Source organism: Hypomesus transpacificus, chromosome 19 (assembly GCF_021917145.1).
Source record: "Hypomesus transpacificus isolate Combined female chromosome 19, fHypTra1, whole genome shotgun sequence".
NCBI lineage: Eukaryota > Metazoa > Chordata > Actinopteri > Osmeriformes > Osmeridae > Hypomesus > Hypomesus transpacificus.
This window is the reverse complement of record NC_061078.1, coordinates 3,397,929-3,421,127: the sequence shown is the minus strand read 5'-3', so window position 1 is coordinate 3,421,127 and position 23,199 is coordinate 3,397,929. Positions and strand designations below refer to the sequence as shown.

At 46.9% G+C, this 23,199-nt stretch overlaps 2 protein-coding genes across 5 annotated transcripts in view; one reads left to right on the top strand and one right to left on the bottom strand.

Moving 5' to 3' along the window:
• The first annotated feature begins 412 nt into the window (after nt 1-412).
• esrp2 (epithelial splicing regulatory protein 2) lies at nt 413-14,226 on the top strand. Of its 2 annotated transcripts, XM_047041905.1 has the most exons (17): nt 413-521; nt 687-839; nt 1,283-1,411; nt 5,634-5,747; nt 6,164-6,278; nt 6,398-6,493; nt 6,746-6,800; nt 7,196-7,306; nt 7,413-7,545; nt 7,728-7,770; nt 8,583-8,884; nt 9,010-9,240; nt 9,376-9,574; nt 10,544-10,745; nt 10,850-11,033; nt 12,119-12,218; nt 12,767-14,226. In XM_047041905.1, the coding sequence occupies exons 2-16, from the start codon at nt 708-710 to the stop codon at nt 12,203-12,205; spliced, it is 2,133 nt and encodes a 710-aa protein (XP_046897861.1). In that variant the 5' UTR covers nt 413-521; nt 687-707; the 3' UTR covers nt 12,206-12,218; nt 12,767-14,226. The 2 variants fall into 2 exon arrangements, with proteins under 2 accessions (XP_046897861.1, XP_046897862.1); XM_047041906.1 differs by lacking the exons at nt 413-521; nt 12,119-12,218 and having other exon boundaries at nt 528-839.
• A 280-nt stretch (nt 14,227-14,506) lies between these two features.
• nfatc3a (nuclear factor of activated T cells 3a) overlaps nt 14,507-23,199 on the bottom strand; it is a 45,239-nt gene continuing 36,546 nt past the window's right edge. For all 3 annotated transcript variants that reach the window (XM_047041901.1, XM_047041904.1, XM_047041903.1), the window contains one exon: nt 14,507-17,731. In XM_047041901.1, coding sequence (XP_046897857.1) covers nt 17,655-17,731 — 77 coding nt within the window. In that variant the 3' untranslated portion in view covers nt 14,507-17,654. The remainder of the gene's footprint in view (nt 17,732-23,199) is intronic.

Here is a 23,199-nt window from a genome sequence, read left to right as displayed (position 1 = left end):
TGCGTGTGTGTGTTGAAAGAGAAATGTAAATTGTCAGTAAGCGCGGCTGCGCGTTCGTGTGTTTATACGTTTGTAAACTTGAATGATAGTTTTCTTGCTTTAAGACACTGTCGATGCAAATACCGCCCACTGTTTAAGGCATACAATTTCTTCGGTATCACACATCTAAAGAAACAACCACGCTGTGGCGGAGAGGGTTCTGTGTTTCGGCAACGACAACGATGGGTTTCTGGGCATCTACTTCCTTTAACTTTACTATCCAATCATATTAGGTTATATGGTATGCCTTTGTTAAGTCCATCCCCTCACCTTTGCAAAGCAGCCAATAGACCAACTCGCCAGGGAAATTGACTCAAGTTATAGGCTGATCCATACACAGGTAACTAAAAAAATACAGAGAAAAAAAAAACCTTCAGGGCTTGTCATGGAGTTCGTGTGAAAGAAACCCGGATTTTTTTCCACCCTTCTTTTACCAGTTAAACCAGTATCTCAGGATAGAACACACTCAAGTACTTGAACAGGTATAGTGTTTGGCCGCAATCTCTCTCGTGTCCTCTCCGAAAATAATCTTCTTTCCTCTCTCCGTTTACTTCAATTGAATTTCCAGATCTTTTGTTTGCTCCTCTTATCACTTGGAGAAAGGTGAACCCTATTGTTATTTTATTTGATCTTTGCTTTAATTGTAGTTTTTACCCTTGTGGTTCCTGATGGCTTCGCACAGTGATACTCTGGTGGTGTTCTTTGGGGCAACAGCTGGTGCAAATGGGGGTAAACTGGGTTCCGATGAGAGGGAAATAATTCTCTTGGTGTGGCAAATTGTGGATCTACATGAGAAAAAGGTACGAACCTTTCTGACCTGTTGTAAGCTTTCCTATGTTTTGTGGCTATCTCTAGCGGAATAGTCTTATGTTTAGTTTGACAGTTGACACTGAAATCAACAAGGTGTGCTTTGCCATGATCATTTTGCTAACGTAATGATTCTAATTAAAGCAGACTGTCTAACTACAACATTAGGCCATGTCGATATGCACAAATGCTAAGTTTAAGATACCTGATCAATAAAAGCATGCCTTTTTGGTTACATGTTAGCACGTCGACATAAGCAACCCTGTGTTAACTTGACAATAACTGCTTTGCAACGACATTGTCAATTGTCAACATGACAAAGCTGTGAGTTAATAAATGTTGGTTGGTCATGCTAAGAGGGGAAGGCCTAAATAACGTAGCGTTGTCATCACGCTACATAACATGCCATGCCATTATATACTAATTCTGTTTACAGGTTGGAAAGCTTCAAAGAAGGCTTGTGAAGCCAGACAGTTTGGAACTGACAGACCAGTGCATAGAAGAGACTGGGTTAGATTTGGATGAAATCTGCAAGGCCGAAACTCTGGATAAAGTTCTGCAACAGGTGAGAATGATTTGGGGTAATTGCAGGTGGAGATAATTGTCTTATCCTTCCTCAAAGTTGAACAACGCAGTTCATTCGGTTTGAGGCCTAGTGCATCTTCTGACCGCAGTCTTATTAAAATTTGACTTTGTATTGTTTGGCTATCGTCTTGAACAAAGCTTTCATCTGAAATGTCATAATGGCCCATTTAACTGGGCTCAATGAAATGACAGCTTTCGAATTCCATCATACATTTTTGCCTGGAGCGAGACGGGACGTGACAAGTTTGACTGTGAAGCTGTATGTTAATTCAAGGCGTGTCAAATTTCTGTTGCAATGACCTTTTTGAAGTATTAAGTTTGGTTTGTGTTCCTGCGTTTGCTGTGGTTTGGCCTACAGTTAAATTTCCTGACAGAGAGGCTGGTTTTAGGAGCTTGGCTGGCCAGCGCCTGAGGCTGGGAGGTAGGGAAGGGGGGGTGGAGGACAGGGACCTGCAGGTCTAGTCTTGTCTCAGACTGGTGTGTGTATGTTGAGTAGGTATTCGAAGGACAGAATGTTTACCTGGGAACGCACCACCCTTCTGGACAGGACTAAGGATTGGGAGGGACAGGGAATAGAGAGGCACAGACCAGCCATTGGTCGAACACCTACAGTAGCCTCTTTATCAAACCACATCTATGACCAGGATGTGAATTTGCTTTCAGGTTCCTTGTTTGCCTCCGCTGGTATGTTTTGACAAAGGTCTTTGTTGCCAAACGTGTTTTTCAACTGCTTTGACGAGAGTATTTGTGTGCAGTCTGTACACCTCCCCCCAAGTGTTTCATAATTCTACACCTCTTATTATTGTGGTCTCCTAGTGATTACGGTTTAGATTAGGACCAATTCTATAACTTTGCTATTTGCCTAAAAGTACACTGAGAATGGATCCTGAACAACAACAACTACAAGTAGTTGTTTTTGAGGCAGTTGACTTGCTGTGTCTAAGGCTGTCCGTTCCGAAAGCCGCATGTTTGAAGTCACTGATTGTGATTTTGCTAGAATTCCAATTTGTATGCAGTCTATTCTGTGTGTGGAGCTTTCAAATATTAACCAGACCAATCAATTTTTACTTGCTTTTGTCTGTCTGGTAGGGCCACTTTCTCTTGCCATTGGTCAGGTTTAGTTTGGTATTTGCTCCATATTGATTTAGGCTTCATGAGGAATGAGAAGACAGATAGTGTAGTAGTCAAGCTAGTTTGATTCAATGAAACTGTGTGCAGAGAAGAAGAGTTGTTTTAAATGACTCACCTACAGACCCTATCTCTCAATGGGGAATAAAACTCAGAATGTCATAGGCCTGTAGACCAGAGTCTCCAAGGACGCAAACTTGTTTCTTAAATGATTTATTAAGGAAGGTGGCTTGTAGTTAAGGGGTAATTTCAGCAGTGATTTTTAAAGTTTTTTTTTCTCTCTGACTGACTTGTCTTTAAATCCTAACTACAGATGTTGAGGTGATAGTTGTGTTCTTCATGTATTTCCCAGACACTAAGCTAACTCTTGCCTGAATGCGTGCCCTGGCTTTCACAGTATAAGCGTCCATACTGTTAGAGAGGGAGATAGAAGCGAGATAGAGGGGAAGATGAGTTTATTGCTGGTGGCATATTTATCTCTTATCTAATACTGAGCACCTGCTGCACCACAGTCCCAGGGAGTGGGAAGCTGCAACTGTAAAAGCCTGTATGGCAGATTGAGCCCTGCCCCAGCCCCCTGCCTGCCCCTGCCCCAGCCCCCTGCCAGGCCCTTCCCCTGCCCCAGCCCCCTGCCCCTGACCCAGCCCAATCCTTGTTCTGGCCTGTGGAAGCCATGATGACTCCACCTTGGGCTGGGCAATACTTTAGATGGACCTGAGATGTTTGGCACTGCCTGTTGCCTTATCATGGCGAGCTGTACCGCCTGGCCTCACCTCACCGTGCAAACACGGCAGAGCAAGCGCGGATAGTGCCAGGTTCAAAGGTCATAATGTCATACACCCTTCTTTGTATAGTGAGCTACTGCCTTGAGAATACCAATACCAAACACCTGCCAAATCGCACTGAATTAAGTATCACATAGAAGAGATTATCAACAACGGCCCTTTCTTCATAGCGGACTTGCCGGTACTTTTATAACCTGTGTGGGAATGTTGGCCTTTAGCTCTATATGTACTTGCTATCATTAGCTAACCTGTTCCATAGTACTTGTTTGGCTCTAATGGTGGCGTTTGGCAGCCAGGAGAGAGAGACTTAAGGGAAGGGTGTGCCACCTGTCATTTTCATTTTTGTTGTTGACCAAGGTGGGCCTGTGTATTTGTTACCACAACCATGTGTTAATGTTTCTCCTTGCTCACAAACGCTTAACTATGCCTGCACTTTAGTAGCCTTCCATCCCAGAAGTGTACCTGGGACAGGGGAATGAGACACAGTATTGGTAGGCCGTAAAAGTGGTTTTGCACTTTGCCAAGAACAGGTGCTTTTTGGGAATGCAGCCTGGCCATGTTCACTAATGTAAACGGATTCCAAAGTTATTTTAATTCCACAGTGACACAGCACGCTGCTTTATTTCACACCTGGCTTTCACTTTGTCAATCTACAGAAAACAGGGAGTCGTTTTTTTCACTTGTGATTTTTCACTGAAAAATTCAAAGGGATTCTCCCCCTGGTAGACTTGTGAAAACAATTTTCAGGCGTCAGTTAACTGGGGGGACATGCTGTACTGTTGAGATGAGCAGCAGGATGGCTTTCTTCTTTCAGTGCTTGAGAAGGATATCTTTCTGTTGTTAGACTGCCAATCAGCCCATATTTATCTGCTCTAACCTAGGTGACAGCATGGGACAAGTGGAGCTGGCCACAAAGGGGTGTGGCCTCTTTACTCCACATGGCAGGACTGCCGTGTTAATCAGTAACTTCCTAGATCCTGATCACTATGACAATCCAACTGTCACATCCTTAGAATTGTAACCCAAGACCTCCAATGGTAATAGTCATGAGTTTAAGTACCAGGGTTGGTGTGTGTGAATTGGTGCGCTTCTTGCCAGTAGCTGTTAGTCAAGTTGAACCCTATAACTGAGTGAAACTTTAGGAAATTCTGTCTCTTCCCCCTCTCTCCTAGGTAGTTAGTTCCTGAGTCAGCAGCTGTTTGGGCAGGTAATAGCTCTGTGTATAGACAGCAGGCTCCAACATGCCCCCCCAACACTCTCCCCTAGATGAGATGTATATCCCCCCAAATGGCCACTGGCAAGGTGAAATTACCCAGCGATTAATCAGTCCCATCAGACAGATCACCACAGTCCATCATTGCAGGGAAAATGTTATTTTAGTGACATTTGTGAACATGTTATGGAATGCTAGATTTGTATTTGTTATGACTCATTTGAATTAGGTTTAACTTTATTAAAACTACACCCAGGCAAATGTTGTGATGTTTTTCAGTGTATAACTCGTACATCGCTGAAACAGGCTGTACATTTATTACAGACATGTCGATGATGTTGTTGAAAGACACTTCTGGGTTTACCCAACAAGGGTAATGGCCCAGTAGGCAGTTTTGACTAAACACATGTGGATGTGGGAGCTGCTCTGGTGATTGGAGTGTTTATGGAAAGTGGGCCAGGCAGGTTGGTCTGGCTGGGGGAGGGGGGGGGGGGGGGGGGGGGGGGGGGGGCAGGTTGATCTGGCTGGGGGGGGGGGAGGGGGCAGGTTGGCCTGGCTGGGGGAGGGGGGGGGGCAGGTTGGTCTGGCTGGGGGAGGGGGGGGGGGGCAGGTTGGTCTGGCTGGGGTGGTTGTTGTCTTTCACCCTCTCCCCACATTCCGCTCCGTGGGCGTGGTGACTGTTGGTTATTCTGCTAAGTGAAATTCTTGATCCAGGTGATTACTGCAGTGTTCTTTCTTGTCTGCTTCAACACAATGCAAACACAGAACCAGTCTGACTAGCCCCCCAAACACACACACCTAGTCACCTTTTCATAGCCTCACATATGTTTTAGATGTGAATTTTCCCTAAAGGCCATCCATCAGGTATTGGAGTTGTGATCATGGCGCATGTACAGATTGCTGGAGGTGACTTTGGTGGTCTCATGTTTGTCTGAGAACAAGTGGTTTACTTAGCACTTAGCCTAGAACAAAGGCAGCCATCTCACACTCTATGAAGCCATAGCTTATGTTTACTTTTGGTGCTAAACTGGACCAATATGGTTTAATAGTCTTTCTTTCCTATCCTATCCTTGCAGTTCCAACAGTCAGTCTCAGCTGAGGTGAAGGCTCTGGGCAGGACCTCCTACACGCTTTGTGTCGACGGCCCCCTGGTAATACGACAGGCTTTGCACCCCGAGGCTTCCAAAAAGGTATGCTTTGTCATTCTCTGTTTACATGTCTGGTTGACATGTAAACATGTCTCTCTCCTCAGTCAATATTATGTCAATTTCTGAAGTAAACAACGGCTATACTGTTATTTGTTATGTACGTTTTTACTTGTTTTCTTCTGCTCTGCCTGTATTTTGGCCTCGTTTGTACCTTTTTGACCTTTAGCAACAGGTGTGCACAAGGTGGCTGTATGCCTCCTCAGTTGAAAGCTAGTGCAGCATAGCTTCACTGACTTAGCACCAACATGTCATAATCTGCCGAGGAATGCCAGATATCTGCAAAATCTTTTTTCCCATCCATCTTTTCTTTTTTCTTCTGCTCTCGCTTTTCTATTGTTTTCCTTCTTGTCTTTCGGTCAGCTGTTTACCAGATTCTTTTTTTTTTTGATTCTATACAGAACCTCATTCTCCCAGAATGTTTCTACTCATTTGTGGACGTGAGGAAAGAGTTTCACAAATGCTGTCCCAACGCCGGCCCGGTCCAGGACCACACCCTGCCTTCCATGCTAGAATGTATCCTCATGTTTTGACTAAACTTACCTTTTAAGGTTAAGGGGGGATTCAATATACAAGTTCAGTGATTGTTGCTAAGGCTACTATGAATGACTAGGTCCTTAATGGGGGGTGTGTAGATGTGTGCATCCCTCCGGTGACAGAGCAGTTGATGGGGTTGAGAGAAGTGAGGAGCATGGTCCTGCTCACCCTTCACATACTGGCAGAACCCTACAGTAAGTACCCCATCACTTCAGTCCTCTGTTAGCAATCCACCCTGTACCAGCCCACCCACATAGACAGGAGGAATGCTGGCTCAAATCTGAACAAGCTGTTCTGCCCTGAAACCTTAAACAAATCTTCCATCTGTATTAATGATGTTGTGTATTCCTCACACATTCCACAAGGTGCTTCTCCTGAAGAAATTAAAATGTGATTTAAGTTTGACGTATCTTTTTTTTTTCTCCATATTTTTCATGTCCCTGTAGGCCACACATTTTCCTGCTTTGAAAGCGTGAAGTACAAGTTTGAATCGGGAGCCTGGTATGTATAAAGCTCAACATGAAGTCCTATGTAGTCAGCTCATCAACTGAAACCTGTCTTGCTCTACAATGATGTGCTGTGTCGCCACACCTATCAGCTAAACCCTTCTTTTAGTTGTCGTTTGTGCCTCACTGCCTGTCCCTGCATTGCTCAAACCCAAGCTCTCAGCATTGATTACAGCAACAAGGAAACCACAAGCGTGTAATTAAACCTGTCCAACTTTGCCATCAAGTGCTTACCTGGCTATTCAATAGCCCTTCGCAAATCCTTCTCTGGCTCCCAGTGCCTGTTGGCCCGACAACCCCTGGCATTTACTGTGAGAGGATTCCTATTGGAGTGGAGCTGAACAACCCAGTGCTAGTGATGACCATGACTCTTGTCTCTCCTGTCTCCAGCAGTAAGACGGAGCCAGTGGACAGTGAGACTGTGATCAGAGCCAGGGGCCTCCCGTGGCAGTCTTCTGACCAGGACATCGCCCGCTTCTTCAAAGGTCTCAACATTGCCAAGTAGGTGTCCCCCGCTTCATACGAACACTCATTGATTGCTGTGTCACTGGTAGAATTTCAGTTTGCAGAAAAAGGGGGGATTGACTGTGTCTCTGTGTGTGTGTAGGGGTGGCGTGGCTCTCTGTCTGAACACCCAGGGTCGGAGGAATGGCGAGGCCCTGGTCCGCTTCATCAACCCAGAGCACAGAGACCTGGCTCTGGAGCGCCACAAGCATCACATGGGCAGCCGCTACATTGAGGTCAGCACCAGCAGTACACCACCACCATACTGCAGCCAGTTCTTTCAACTCTTCCCAGTACAACAGCATGAAACTGTTCCAGAAGGGGAAATGCTATGAGAGCCACAAACATGCATACATACAAAAGCACATTGAAAGCCTGTTGTGAGTTAATCTGTATGGGGTTTCCTCTCATCATACAGGTGTACAAAGCCACGGGGGAGGAATTCCTCAAGATCGCTGGAGGTCAGATTTCAGACTCTCTCTCTCTCGCTCTCTCTCTTGCTCTCTCTCTCCCTATGAACCCTGACGTTGAAAGTTTCCCTGTTGCACTTCTGTCTTTCAATAACAGTCTCCCTCCTGCATCCCGGACAACCCCCCCCCCCCCCCCCCCCCCCCCATCCCAGTATGTGAAAGAGACTCCTGCCCCCTTCCCCTCAGCTCCGCTGGCTTATCCTGGGGGAATGAAAGGCTTTCTTTGAGCCCCACACTCCTCCCCACACTCCCCCCCCCCCCCCACCTCCCTAATACCCACCCTTCAGAGGGTAGCTGGAGGAAACGTTACCCCTTGGCCAACAGCAGCTCACCTGTTCACTCCTGCCCAGAGCACACTCCCGGGAGGGACAGGGGGCCGTCAGCCAGTGTAAGGCCCAGCTCGGGTCCCTCACAAAGGGGGTGTGAAGAGACAAAGGCTGGGCCTCAGGACCACAGAGCACCGAGTACAAGGGGCAAGGACGGGGTGGGGGGTAGGGGGTGGGGACAAGGGTCTCTGAGTCAGAGTAGATGGACACTTCCTCTACGTCCCTGTGTCTGTGGACTTTACCCGGACAACTGGAGATCGATACTTCAGAATAAACAATGTCATTTTTGCTGATGAAACACTTAGACTGGCCTTTTCACCTGGTTCATATCCCTTTAACACCGCTGTTGTCTTAGAACAGGATGAATGTAGGAACGAAGAATTTCTGAATAGGCTGTGCTTCCTAAATTCTAGCATGCGCTACGTAATAGGTTGGCAGTTTTATTCAGTCTTTCTCTCCTGTCCGTATTCCTGACAGGCACGTCGAACGAGGTGGCCCAGTTCCTCTCCAAGGAGAACCAGGTGATCATCCGCATGCGTGGCCTGCCCTTCACTGCCACGCCCCAGGATGTACTGGCCTTCCTGGGGCCCGAGAGCCCCGTGACAGACTCCACCGAGGGCCTGCTCTTTGTCAAGTACCCCGACGGGCGGCCGACGGGCGACGCCTTTGTGCTCTTCTCCTGCGAGGAGTACGCCCAGAACGCCCTGAAGAAGCACAAGCAGATCCTGGGCAAGAGATACATCGAGCTGTTCCGAAGCACGGCCGCCGAGGTGCAGCAGGTTAGAAACCCCCCGGGCCGGACCATACACGTCCATCCTTGCCCCTTTCTTCCCTTCTCCTTCACTCACTCGCCAAAGTGAACTCGATTTACAAGAATGCTTCCGCGCGCGCGTGTGTGTTTCAGGTGCTGAACCGCTACATGTCGGCCCCCCTGATCTCCACGCTGCCCCAGCCTCCTATGGTGCCCATGCCTGTCCTGGCCACGCCCCCGTTCATGACCACAGGCAGCACGCGCGACTGTGTCCGCCTCCGAGGCCTGCCCTACACGGCCGCCATCGAGGACATCCTGGAGTTCATGGGAGAGCACACCGTTGACATCAAACCCCACGGAGTGCATATGGTCCTCAACCAGCAGGTACACACACACATACACAGTTCTCCATCCTGGGTTACTGAAGCCTGGACTCAATATTCAACCTCCTAAAAACGGTCCTGTAGCACCAGAACGTTTCGCTAATACACCACGTACCTTCTCTCTTCCCCCCTCCAGGGTCGTCCCTCCGGTGACGCCTTCATTCAGATGAAGTCATCCGATCGAGCCTTCATGGTGGCCCAGAAGTGCCACAAGAAGATGATGAAGGACCGCTACGTGGAGGTGTTCCAGTGCTCCACCGAGGAGATGAGCTTTGTCCTGATGGGAGGAACCCTAAACCGCAGTGGCCTCTCCCCTCCTCCCTGCAAGCTGCCCTGTAGGTCCCCATTAGCCCCTCACTTGGTCGACACCACACCCAACACCAGCCCAAGTCAGTTTATTCAAGTCAAACGCTTCATGCTAATATATCCTCTGAGAATTTCGAGAGGATGTTACCTAGGTAGATAAAGTAAATGGCAAGGTTCGAAGATGTCATGACTTTCATATAGGTTTGATTCCCGTTTCGTTTAAGATGGATGTGTGAGCAGTGACACAGTTTCCCTGGTTCAACCCCAGAGTGGAGTCCAGCTGGTGTACTCTTTACTGGGTGGGGCCATTTGAGGACTTTGCTCTTTTTAAGTCTTCTATCTGTACTTGGGTTATGGAGATTAGATTCCTGCTTATCGCCCATTGTACACAGCCTGCTGTTGGTGCTCTCAAATGAAGAAAAGGTTTTTGAGCTGAGGCTAGGGTTATCGTCTGTACTTTTGTTCAATGAGCTGTAGAGCGGTGTTTAAAAAGTAATTTTTCCCCTCTGCCGGCCATTTGGAGGTTATTTAGGTTTTAAGGTTAGCGAAGTTTACAATACCTGGAATCCCCCCCCTCTGCCACTTCCCACAAGGTCACACACTTGGATTTTGTGTCAACGTGTCCCATGTGGGGGGAGGGGGTGGGGTGGCCCTGGACGCCTGTTTGTGGGTAAATACATCCCTCTAGTACCTGCTTTCCTCAGTGTGTTTCTACTGCGGGACACGCGGAGCCCCAAGGACAGACAGAACCGCTCTGAATACAACCCAGCCCACACAACCCCATGCATATAGTGAAAACATCCTCATGGGCATATGTGGCTGTATGCCATTGCGACCTGATTGAACACATTGGCTCATGAGTAGGCTGAAGCTCATCTGTGTTTGCCTAGCTTTTGATATGCTGCCATATAGCTGCGATATCAGTAGCTAAGCTTTGTCTGATGTGTTTACTGCTTTGTGACTGATGTCCCCCCCCCCCCCCTGTTCCCCTCTTCAAGGTCTGTCTCCCCCGTCCTACGCTGCCTTCCCTGCCCAGGCTGCCATGCTCTCTGAGGCCGCCCTCTACCAGCCCCCCCTGCTGGCCACCCCCAGAACTCCCCAGCCTCCCACACACAACCCCACACCCACCCTGGCCTACTACCCCCCGCATCCCCAGCTCTACATGAACATGAACATGAACTACACAGCCTACTATCCCAGGTAAGTACATGGACAACACAGCAGAACAAAGTAGAAAGCAGCACTTGTTGCACAGTTGATAAACGACCAACTACTAATAAATACTTCTTCCTTCCCTTCGCCAGCCCGCCAGTGTCCCCCTCCACCGTGGGCTACTTTGCGGCGCCCCCGGGCTCGTTAGCAGCGTCCCTGGCAGGGCAGCCCCACGCCTCTTCCATGATGCCCCAGCACGGCGCCCTGGTCAGGATGCAGGGGCTCCCCTACAACGCTGGCGTCAAAGACATCCTCAGCTTCTTCCAAGGCTACCAGGTCAGTACCCTCCCCGAAAACACAACAATCACAACCTCCTGTGCCCCAGTCGCCCACCACGCACCACGCAGCCCAGCAGCCTGTGTGGATCTGTTCCCGTGTCTGAGACCACCTGTCTGAGTCTGTGTGAGTCTGGATGTGTGGGAGGTAGATCTCCACCTTACTCCTACCAACCTTTCAAAGTAAAAGCAGAACTTGAATTCCTGCACATGAAGGATTTTGCTGTTCTCAGTCTAGTATCCGAAGACTGTGTCACTAAAGTATTTCCAGATAGATCATAGAAGCCTTCTGTATGGGATCTGGCTGGCTTAGCCCCATTTTCATCAGAGCCCTCTCAGCAGGATTCACCACAGGGACATGACGCAGTCACAAAATATCTTCCCTAGTACCTGTGTGCTTTTGTCACAATACCAACGCAGTTCAGCCGCATCCAATGAAGGGACATGTGTGCACTTGTGCTCTCTCCTTCTCCCTCACTGGCTGCCACCCTCAGTAGGCGGAGTCTTCAGAGGACGGTATGAATTCTCCCAGCACTGGGTTGAGTGGGTCTTTTAGCCTGGGGTGCTGTGATATGGAAGGGCTTGGGTGTGTTTTGGTTTGTATTTGAAGCTGATGTTGGAGGTAATTCTACCTACTGTAGAGAAGGTGCGGCAGGTTATGAGTAATCTTAGGTGTGTGAGAGGGAGTGGTTTCTTGGGCCTATGGTAGATGGTTGTTAAGTTCCCAGTTCTCGAGCCCTGCTGGTGAGATATCATGGGCAACTTGGTCTCAGTGAGAAGTGTGCGTGTGAATCTCCCTGACTCTTGGCTAAACCAGCGTCATGCCCCCCAGATAGTGTGGCCCCTGGGGTCCGGGATCTGGCTCACCTCACTGTGTTGGGTCCTCAGTGAGCACGCTCAGTAGGGTGTGGGTGAGAAACGGTTTCAGTATTTCTTTCTATACATGCACCGCAAGTGGCATGTATGACTCCGTCAGTTCTTGGTAATGTTGGGGACTGTGAGAGGCGTGTGTGTGTGTGTGTTAGTGGAAGTGTGTTTAAAGTGTTTTAAGGGCCCATTCTGACTGTAAATCCACTTATGCTGTAGTATGCTCCTGATGACTACAACAGCATGGTTCAGATGAGCGATCAGGCCAGGAGTCTGATCCAGCCCAAAGAGTGGCTCTGTCTGTAGGGACACCCCCAAGGTAAGACCCTCAACCCCCCCCCCCCCCCCCCCCCCCCAATGAACCCTAACCCCTAGCATGCCCCCTCCAATGTTTGCCTGCCTGCTCAGATCTCTAAACCTGGACATCTGTTTAACCCCAAATCAATCCGTGTGCTCTGAACTCTTCCTCTCTTTCTCCTTCTGTACTTATAACATGCCGGTGGTCATGGTGACGTGGTACAGGACTCTGATGCTTCTACCTTCTCAGTCTTGGCGTGCTTACGGGTGGACTGTATTTCTGGGGGGTTTATTAACAACATTTTCTATCTCAGGGTGCGATGAAGGGAAGCTTGGCAAACTACAAACTATCATATTGGTCTGTAAATGAATATTGTTGAACTGTGGCGAGCTTCTGATAATCCTGACTTCCTTCCCTCGATTCTAGTCCTTCACCTGTTTTTGATCAGCTCAGGACCTCATATTTCCCTTGCGTGATTGTCGCCCCCTGGTGTCGGAAAGATGTAATAATCAGGGAACACGGTCTAACCTCTGTCCTGTGTATGTATGTTATTTTTTTTCTGTGCACAGCTTCAGTCAGACGCCGTCCTCGTGTTGTATAACCTCAGCGGCCAGCGCAGCGGCGAGGCCCTGGTCACCTTCCCCAGCGAGGAAGCGGCCAGAAGGGCTGTGACAGAGCGCTCCAACCACCCCCTCTCCGGTCACCCCGTCCGCCTGGCATATTGCGACTGACGGGCCCCGAGGAGAGAGGGTGGCTACCACTGACCCCCCCCCCCCCCCCCCCCCCCACCCCACCCCTTTCTCTCTCTCCCTCCATCCATCCCTCCATCCACAACTACTGACCGACATAGCTCTTTCCACAGTACCACACGACACTGCGCATATTTATGATGCATCCTTACTGGTCACGACTGTGCGATTCAATGTGATTGGCCCCTACTCCAGCACCACCAATGTGACTACTCTCACATCAACACAGTGACCGATGTTTTACATGCTTACTGCTCACCACCATCCAGGACTTCCAGATTGAAAACAGTGTCCCATTGTGTTAAATGTCTGTCTGCAGAATCTTGTTTGCATGCATGTCTGTGTGTCATGCATTGTTTGACCTACCTTCTGATGCTGGGCTGTGCAGTGTAACTAATAATAAAAGCCATATAGACCGTCTCAAACCTATTATACTGTATTGGATAGCAAAAGGTAAAAACAGAAGCTTTTGTATGACATGGCTGTTTTCATTGTCCATATAGAGTAGGCTAGCTCAAGCCACTGTGACAAATGTCTTTTGACTCACACTACTTGTAACTTCTAATTATTTTTGTTTTGCTATAAAGAGCATTTATGTATGGCATAATGCCATTCTGTTTAGACTGTCAAAGCACTGTAGTTTTTTTGTGTGTTTGGTTAAGAGTTGAGTCTCCGAAGACCTTTGTCTTAAAAAATACTGTAGGCTAGCGTGAGAAATTGGTTGTAAGTTTAATTCAACCTCATTAGCAAAATTTTGATTTGTTATTTAAATGTGAAAGAACGTCAGCTGCAGGTCTGTACTTTTAGGCATGTTATCTTACCTTTATAGACAGTGGATCTCTTCGCTATATTTCTGGAATTTTTGCCAGACTAATTTTATGGACATGGCAACATGCTCCATCAATTCTCCCTTGTTTTGGACCGGCAAACTGCGTAAGCTACATCCATTTTTTTTCTTCCTGCGACTGGACTTCCAAAAGACACTAGTTCCTTTTGTTTCTCATTTTTGCTGTGCCTTTTGGAAACCCAGAGTGCAATACTAGCCTGATCGCAGCTAGGCATATCTCGGGAGGCAGAGCGTTTTGGTTTCTATCAAGAGAGTATGAGACTTGTATGAACTTAACTTGTGTATACTGTACAACTGGATAAGCTTGGATCTACTTGTGTATACTGTACAACTGGATAAGCTTGGATCTACTTGTGTATATTGTACAAGTGTGAGCTTAGATCTAACTTGTGTATACCGTACAACTGGAAACAATAAATGGATCTTGATGTTGCCTCTTGTGTTGTGTATGCTAGAAATGTTGTGGAGTGTCTGCCAATAAAGTGATATTATTCAAATAATAATCTTTAAAAGTATAAATATTTAGAGGTTTGATGGAACATGTTACGTGTTATCAGACTACAGACCAACTACAACTGATGACTCCTATTTGCTAAGATGGCAATTATTATACTATTATTATACTATTATTATACTATTATTATACTCGTATCTTCAGCAAACCACCTTTAATCATTCAATATTTTTTGTTAGAAACACTCACCAAGCGATGGTTGGATATTTTTCTTTTTATTCATACACTACTAAAGATCCTAGGAGGCAAGGTATTACCTTTGAATAATTTCAAAAAGCACTGCAGTCTTAGAAATTACAAAATGTTAAAATACAAAATGTACACGAAATGACAAGGCTCTGTAAACATCAGCTAAACCTGTATTTCCCTTTATTTTACAAAACATTATTTTATATATATTTATAGATATATATATGTCCCCAACCTTTAGGAATGACATCCATTTCAAAGTATCAAAAATAGAGTTCTACGTCTGTGTTGCTGTACCTGTATGTAAAATGGGAACATAATTGATCGGTCTTTGGTTTGACAGAAGAGGACATCTGGGTCAGTCTTCAGCAGGGTTCTCCCAGCCCCATACCCAACCACCCAGCTAACAACCTGTCCAAAAATGACCCAAAGGTTCTTCCTAAATCAACACGGAAGAGCGTACAGACAACCAACAATTGGTATTCGAACATGAGTTAAGGCATTGCTACAGTTTACACAGTCAAGTCGTGACATCTATTTGAAACCGTTCAACAAGTGACAAAGTTCATGAGAGGGAAAACAAACACATTACAAATCCGTCATTTGTATTTGATGCCAAATGTCCCATCGTCATGTTGTGGTTTGCATAGCCTAATGCATCTGTGTGCTTTTTTGTCGTTGAAAGTCAGTTAGGACTTGCTTATGTACAATTTATTGGGTGCAAACACACCTACACACACTCACACACTATACTATTAAGACGCTTGCACTGTGTCCTTTACAAGACAAATTCACTGAATTTTTTTATACAGAAAGAATAAATCTGGTTTGCTTATCTAGAACATTCGATCAAAGCATCTAAGCCGTCTACAACTACAGGCATCAAGGTTTTCTTTTTTCTCTTTTCGATTTCTGGGGTTTTTAAAGGCATCACACAGGGTTTTAGTGCATAGCAGGATTAGTCTCATTTCCACCTGGGCATGACTGACAAAGCTTTCCTTAACGCCCCCCTCAGAAAAAAACGACAAAAAACATGCAAAAGCGCCAGTCAAAGACAACTCATTAAGGCAAACAGCCAAAGCAATTTTTCATCGAGTGGCCATCTATTTTCTTTTTGTATTTTTTTTGCAGGCCAATTTAACCCAAAAGAGTATTTTCTCTTTTCTGTGCCATCCATCCATCTATCATTCAGAATTAGGCTCCACATCCTCTAAAAGACCTTGAAACACTCAGTCTTTACCCATTCTTTGGAAAGTGTTTCTATAATACTCAAATTGTACAGTAATATGCATTTATAGTCATTGTTATTGCTGTGAGAATGTCATCCATTCCACTGTGCATTTCTCCCAAAAGGGACCTTTTCGGTTTATTAGAAAAGAGAATCACTAATATTTATATGACACCAGGTTGTAGGTGACTGGATGAAAGATTGACCCAAGTGAAGACACTGACTAGTGATTGTCACGGAGCTGGTGGCAGAACCACCCTCATTCGGCAGTGTCCTTACAACTATCATGGACTTTGTTGTTTGGAGTGTAGGGACCTGACTTTACACAAATACAGTGGACTATATATAGGCCTATATATAAAATATATATTTTTTACAGTTCCAATGTGCAGTTATCATAGATCCAATAGAACAAGCTGCCATAGCAGCCAGGTTCTGGTGGTTGTTAGTGGGTGGAAGGCACACGAGGGATCCCTGGAAATCAGGTGACTTATTGCGTGACAGAGCTCAGAGGAACTCGGCGGGTCTACATTTACATTTAGTCATTTAGCAGACGCTCTTATCCAGAGCGACTTACAGTAAGTACAGGGACATTCCTCGGGGGCAAGTAGGGTGAAGTGCCTTGCCCAGGGACACAACGTAATTTGTCACGGCCGGGAATGGAACCGGCAACCTTCTGATTGGTAGCCCGATTACCTAACCGCTCAGCCATCTGACCCCCCAGATGCCTCTGTGGATCATTCAGACGCCGTCGTTCAACAGCCAACACACCACCTCTCTGAAGGCTCAACCGCACACAGACGAGTGATCTAGATACCCATGTCCAAAAGTTATGTTTCAAAGTCACATTCGTTTAAATCACGTCCATCGACCCACCCATAAATCTATATGACAACAATGCAAGAGTTAACCTCATTCAGCGAGAACGTCAGCTGTGCAAAACAAACAGAAAGCTCTTGCTGTTATTCAAAGCTGCTATGTGTTAATAAGGCATTTGTTCAACCTGAAAAAGGAGGAGGAGGGGGGGGGGGGAAGCAATAATGTACAGATATCTACAAGGCTGGAAGTACACTAGAAGTGTGGAATGTTGCATATTACAGATCCTGTCCAGCATCATGGAAACGGGTAAATCACACACACACACACACGCACACACACGTACCTCCAGACCTGAGACCAGGGGGCAGTGTTACAGAGGAGAACACTCTCCAGCCCAACTGAGCTTCAGAGGGAACACACACGAGGGCCTATGCTGGTGGCAGGATGAGGACACACATCGCTATGTGAACAGTCTGCCTCACCCTACTATTCTGTCCCGACTGATACCCGGCCAATAGAAAAAAAGCAAGATGCAGTTTCTAGTGCACGGTGTGAACGCCACTGTCATTGGAGGCAGCCACGTTGCATGAGCCAATCAGATCTGTTCTGCTGCATAGAACCTGCTTGAGTGGAGGGGGTCAGTTTCCGAACCAAAGACCTTCTCACTGGGCCTGAAGAGTATAACCTGTGCAGAGCAAGCGAGCATGTCTCGCTGCATCCCTGCCTTACCTGACTGGGGTACTTGCACTGCTCGACGCAACCTGCAGAGCGGCCTTTCAGCCCCGCAACCGGCACGTGTGCACTGTTAGCCTCAGCACGGGTGCAACTGTGCTTGGGACATGTGTCATGCGTGTGAGTGTGACAGTCATGCGTGTGTTGGCCTGTTGTGTACTTGTGCACAAGGAGTAGTGTGTGTTGCAATACTAGGAGTGTTGATTAGGAGTGGCTGGGCAGGTCTAGGAGGTGGAGATGAGGCCTTTCAGCCCAGAGTCTCTCTCTGGCCTGCCTTGCCCTGTCCTGGGGAGGCAGGGGCAGGGAGCAGGGCTGTGGATGGACCTGGGGGCTGGAGCTGGGACCAGCAGGGTGTGTGGAGGCCTGGCAGTAGTCTGGGCTATGAATGATTGTGTGCTACTGACTGAGCGTGTGCACCTGGAGTCTGGGACATGTCCCGGCCGATGATCTCATTCACTGCAACACAAGAACACAAGACGCTGGGTGAGCGCACGGGTCATAACATCGGTAAACACTTCATTGGCTAATTATAGTCATTGTGAACGTGTAGCAAAAGTGGGTCACTGCTCGTTGTTGGATTAAACTCTCTCTAGCCAGCAGAGGGCGACGCTGCACTGCTCAACAGGTGATTCAACTGTTAAAAAAGCCAAAGCAGTCAAGGGGAAAAACTCAATCATACCAAGCCTATCACTCAAAGGTTAGACGTTGGAATTAAATAATCACCGGTGATTAACACTAAGACGGAGAGAAAACCATTTCCCTGCTTGTGTGTATGTTAAACTCAACCTTTGACAGCCTCCAAAGTATGACCAAAATGCATAACCAGTATAAAAACCATCCTCCATTTATTTAATGGGCGAGAGCAAGCTGTCCATTATTTCATTAGGCATTTATTGGCCGTGGAGTATGTTTCCTCTTGTTCGTCATTGGGGTTTGTGGTTGTAGCAGAAGGAGTTTAATAAAACCAACCCATTGTTAAAGCCCATGTTCTCTGCCCTGGAAAGCCTCTCATGTGCATTAAAGTCATTCCCCTGCCAGGCCTGTGAGGCCCCTGATATTTCATAAATAACAGCAGGATCTCGCCCGCCTCTCAGGTCTGTTTTTCGAGGGCCTCCAACAGAGGCCGGATTGTGTTATTGGTACACCGGCCATTTGCTTCTCACACCAGCCCCGGTGTCTCAGTAGGCTGCCCCACGGGGTGCCAGTAAAATCCACAGCCAAAACGTAAATCAACTTCCAACCTATAAACTACAGGGTACACTCCATAGCTTCACCTGGGTAGGGAAATATGGCAGATGGAGAGTGAGAGAGAGAGAGAGAGAGAGAGAGAGAGAGAGAGAGAGGGAGAGGGATAATTACATAGTGAGAAAGAGAAATAGTGCAAGTGGAACGTTATTTCATTTGACAAAATATTTTCCACGAGCAGTCGCAATGGGAAGCTTTGCATGATTTCCTGTATAATAGGTGATAAACGCATTGCCATGTCAGATATATGATTGGGGAAAAGTGTGGCTTCACCAAACTGGTTCTGGCATACATGACAACAGCCCACACCAACATGGCTATGGGGAATTCTTTTCTCCCTCCAATGCAGTTGTGCAAGCCTGTTGTGAAATCACTCATTCCCCAAACCGGGGCCCCGACAGGCCAGGACGAGCAAGGCTTCAGCCCATCAATCAACCGTTTGTAAAAGTAGAATAAAACCCACTGTACTGGTGATGATGATGAGTACAACATCATCACTTTGTAAATTATGAGACATAATTTGGAATAAAATAAACAGAAAGGTGGACAAACATTTTTGAATGGAAAAGACTTAGAGGGAAGTTCTTGTCTTTGTTTTAGCCTATTTGTTTTTACAAATATACTGTTGATTGATTTATGATTGCAGTTCCAATAGGGGGGTACCCCAGAGAATTAAAAAACCCTCGCCCTGTACGCTTTTAAATAAAGAAATTCCCTCAGATATGTGACTATGTGACCACTTATTGCTCGGCATCACACTAACCCTAATGTTATGACTATCCCAATTTTTTGGTAACAGGAGACATTTTTGGTAACATCATTCAACTTGCCTGAGTTTCTCATGAACTGAGAGGATTATCTGTTTCATGACAGAAATGGAAGTGTTGTATTTGTTTACGTGAGCTGCTTATGTGACAGAGGCCTTTGTGCTTGGCCACTTTCTCACATCATCCTGTTAGCGTGGGCGTTTCTTCCTCTGTCATCAGCTAGAGCATGCGCACACAGACACACACACACACACACCATGCGCACACACACCATGCGCACACACACCATGCGCACACCATGCACACACACACACACACACACACACAACCACACATGCATACATCAGCTACATTAAATTCCCTAAATAAAAATCCATCAAATACAACTGTATGAATTACTGTTACTTATGACAACTTTTTACGAGGGAGCTTGTGTATTTATTCATTACCGGCTAGTCAAAACTAATTATAACGGTGGATTTAGATTGCAATAAATATTTCTACCAACGTTGTTTGGTAGGAACATTTAAACGGGTCCATCTGAAGATCGGAAATCAGAATTTCCGATTGATTCTCCGACAAGCCAGCTCCCGCGTCTTCAGGCACCCATGTAAGCACGGGTGTGCATGCACAAATACACCTACACGATATGCCGGTCCCCTTCAGATGGTCACATGGCCGGAAGATATTCGTCTGCTGTGAGGTCAGTGCATAACGTCACAGGTACCAGTGAAAACTTGGTAACCGTCTGTCAGGATCATCTACGTTAGCATGAATGGTGTAGCCTATGCTTTAGCGTGTCTTGTAGAGGCAACCCTAAGCTTTCACCCGCCATCAAGTAAACACATTTACAGTACCTTGGTAGAGAAGAGCCGGACAAGATTCAACAGTCAATTTAAATGCGTAATTGTTGAACTCATTCTAATACCCTGAGACATTGATTTACCGTACACTTGTCTTAGTCATCTGAAGAACAGGAACGCTTATCTTTGATCTGTGCTCGGCCTTACAACTATTGTTCTTCGAGATCTCAGATCGAGTCATCTTTTGGTGACTCCATAGCAGAAACCTGGTGATTCACCCCATGCGTGCTTTCGTATTGGTGGGTCCCAGTCCCTCGCGAGCAGGGATATCCTCTACAGATGAACCTCTGTAGAATCCTGAATAGAATGAATGTCTTCACACAGCACCCGCCACGACTCGGCCTAGTAGGCTCGACGTCGGCTCTGTGCTTCTTTCTTTTTTTTTTGATCAGGGTATAATTCACTACAGCGTGATTTGTGTCCGGAGCCTAGAGATTTGGTCTTAATCACATTCAAACTGCCTCTCTGTATTTAAGAGGTAAAGCCTTCCCTCCCTGCTAGGTAAGGTAGGATGATTATGGTCAGGAGTTGGACCTCCTGAGCCAAGCACCCTCGCCCCGGTCTGACGAGAAGAGGACATCAGTCTGAAGACATGTCACAGCTGGGTCTAAAAGGGGAGAAGTCATATTAATCACAGTTAAAACAGCCCCCAGCCAAATATGAATGGAGTGCCCTTTCTGGCCCCGATTCGTCATTTCCAGATCAAAATAACATCATCGAATCTAAAAGTTGACAGGAATCTCTGTCTACGTGTCTAAACTCTCCGTCTGAAAAGAGACGTGATAATTATTCCTAATAAGAAACAGAAGGGGAACATGCACATGTTCATTTCTGGGGAGACAAACAGGTTGTCAGTGAGCATGGAAAATGCCTCATTATCACCCTTCCTGACAGGTTATGAAATACAATTCCCTGACACTGAAGTGAGCACGTAAGAGAAAATGTACTTTGAGCGTACCCCCAGCTTAAGAAAATAATAAAGACTGAAGCAATTGTTCGGCAAATGAAGAAAATATGCTACAGTGGAAAACCCTTGAGCATAGTGACAGGCACGATTCTAGTTTGTCTGAAAGGGGGAACGTCAGCAGAACACTTGTTTCCACTTGGGCCGTGTAACGACATGCATGAAACTAACAGCCCAGTGGAGAAGACACTCGTTCAGTCAAAGGGATGAATCCACAATCCACATCCATTGCTTGTGGAAACTGCCAGAAAGTCCAGCCTTGTTTGGGTTGTTCAGGTTCTATTTCTTACCTCTCTAACAACCTTTTTTCTGGCTTCTTCAAGTCTGGGAACACACAGTAGACCGTTCTTTAACACAGAGCCTGCGTTTCCGTTTTGACTGAGTCACTCTGTGAATCACAGTAGGGTTCCGTTGGTTGCGCCTGTAAGTGACTCAAGAGAGCCCCAGCCTCTGACCCTGGCCACGGACGGCTACTCACAGGCAGACGAGAGGCAACCGCAAGAAGGGGCTTAGAGAGAGGAAGCCACCAGGAGCCTGAAGGGTCATCCAGACGGGTTAGGTAAACCCTCATTACAACATCTGGGAGCCCTGTGCACCAGCTCAGCCTCATCCTCAAGTCGACAGCAAACCCTGTTGCTTTCCGGAGGATTCTCAAAGGTGACGTCAGCGGAGGCCGTGGTCCGCTGAGGTCCAGAGGGAGCCTGGTCCCATCAGGCCAGCGTGGAGGCAGCTGTAAGCCCAGTGGGCTAGGACGACTCACATGGATGCCTGTGGCATGTCAAGGTGGCCCACGGGACCGGGACAAGACACAGTGTCTCTCTGGAAGCCTGACATACACCCCAGCTCTGTTCACCAGGTCACTTCCATACCAAACCTCCACAAGTTTGTGATGAAGGTGGTTGAGTGTCATGTGGTACAGTTCAGTTTCTTTTTCAGTGGAGCACAGCTCCAGTAGCAGTGCAACAACACAGGAGCTTTCATCATAGCTGTTGGCGAAAGCGTGCGTATAAACAGCGGATTCCAATTCAAAACCGTTTGGAGGGGTGTTCCCTTAATAATAAAACAAATGAAACATTGTTCTTGTTCCATTTCCTGAGCAGAGAATCAACATCGACATGTTGGCCTCATCAACATGTTGGCCTCATCAACATGTTGGCCTCATCACCGTGGCGAGATCGCTGGGTTTTCCCATCTGCCCAGCATCGTGAAAGAAAAAGCTGCAGAAACACACAACCTCAACGCCAGAGCGCCAGGCTCTGCCTAGGCCGCGGAATTACTCTCCATAAGTCCATAATTGTATGGAAAGATGACAGACGTAAAGCCTGTTTCCCCTTGTTTTTCGGGAGGCGTGGGGGGAGTAGGGGGGACCGGCTGAATGTTTGTGATTGTATTTAACAAGCGACATTTGGTGGAGGCTTGTGTTTTCCTACTGCTGTAATGTTTCTTTTTTTTCGAACTTTCCTTCAGATGAATGAGAGGTTTTTATTCATTTCCTACTCCAGGCTGGATGCAATCTCAGCCTCAGTCCCGGCCCTCGCCCCTGTCACAAGACTAGCCACAGTGGAACCGAGACACGGAGGAGAACTTTCTCACGTTCGCTGGTTGAAGACAAACAACGTGCGACTTAGGGAGACCCTTGCTTGTCCTCATCTGACCAGGCCTCCGTCACCACAACCAAACAAAATCTAAGTGTACATTCAAAGTGTGTAGTGTCTAGTAAGGCTATATTTAGTTTATTGCATTATGAAATGCCCCTGTGTTGCTGAAGCAGAGTGAAGGGTTTCAGAAGAGTAGTGGGGGGCTGATGTGACTCTGTAGTCATCGACTGACAACTGTGCTTCTCTTGGGAGCGATAGTTACAGACCCAAGATTAGACCCGTGTTTTACATTTAGACTGCTATGTGTTTGTCTGGGTGCACAGGATGGGCCGGTGAGAAGGTATGTGTCAATGCTCTGGTTTACGGGAGCACAGAGCGCTGCCTCGGAGGGAGCAAACACGCACGTGACGACAGCGTGTGTCATTTACAGCGGGCGGTGCCATTGCTTACTTGAGGTGATGCACTTAAGCCAGCTATTTTGTATGCA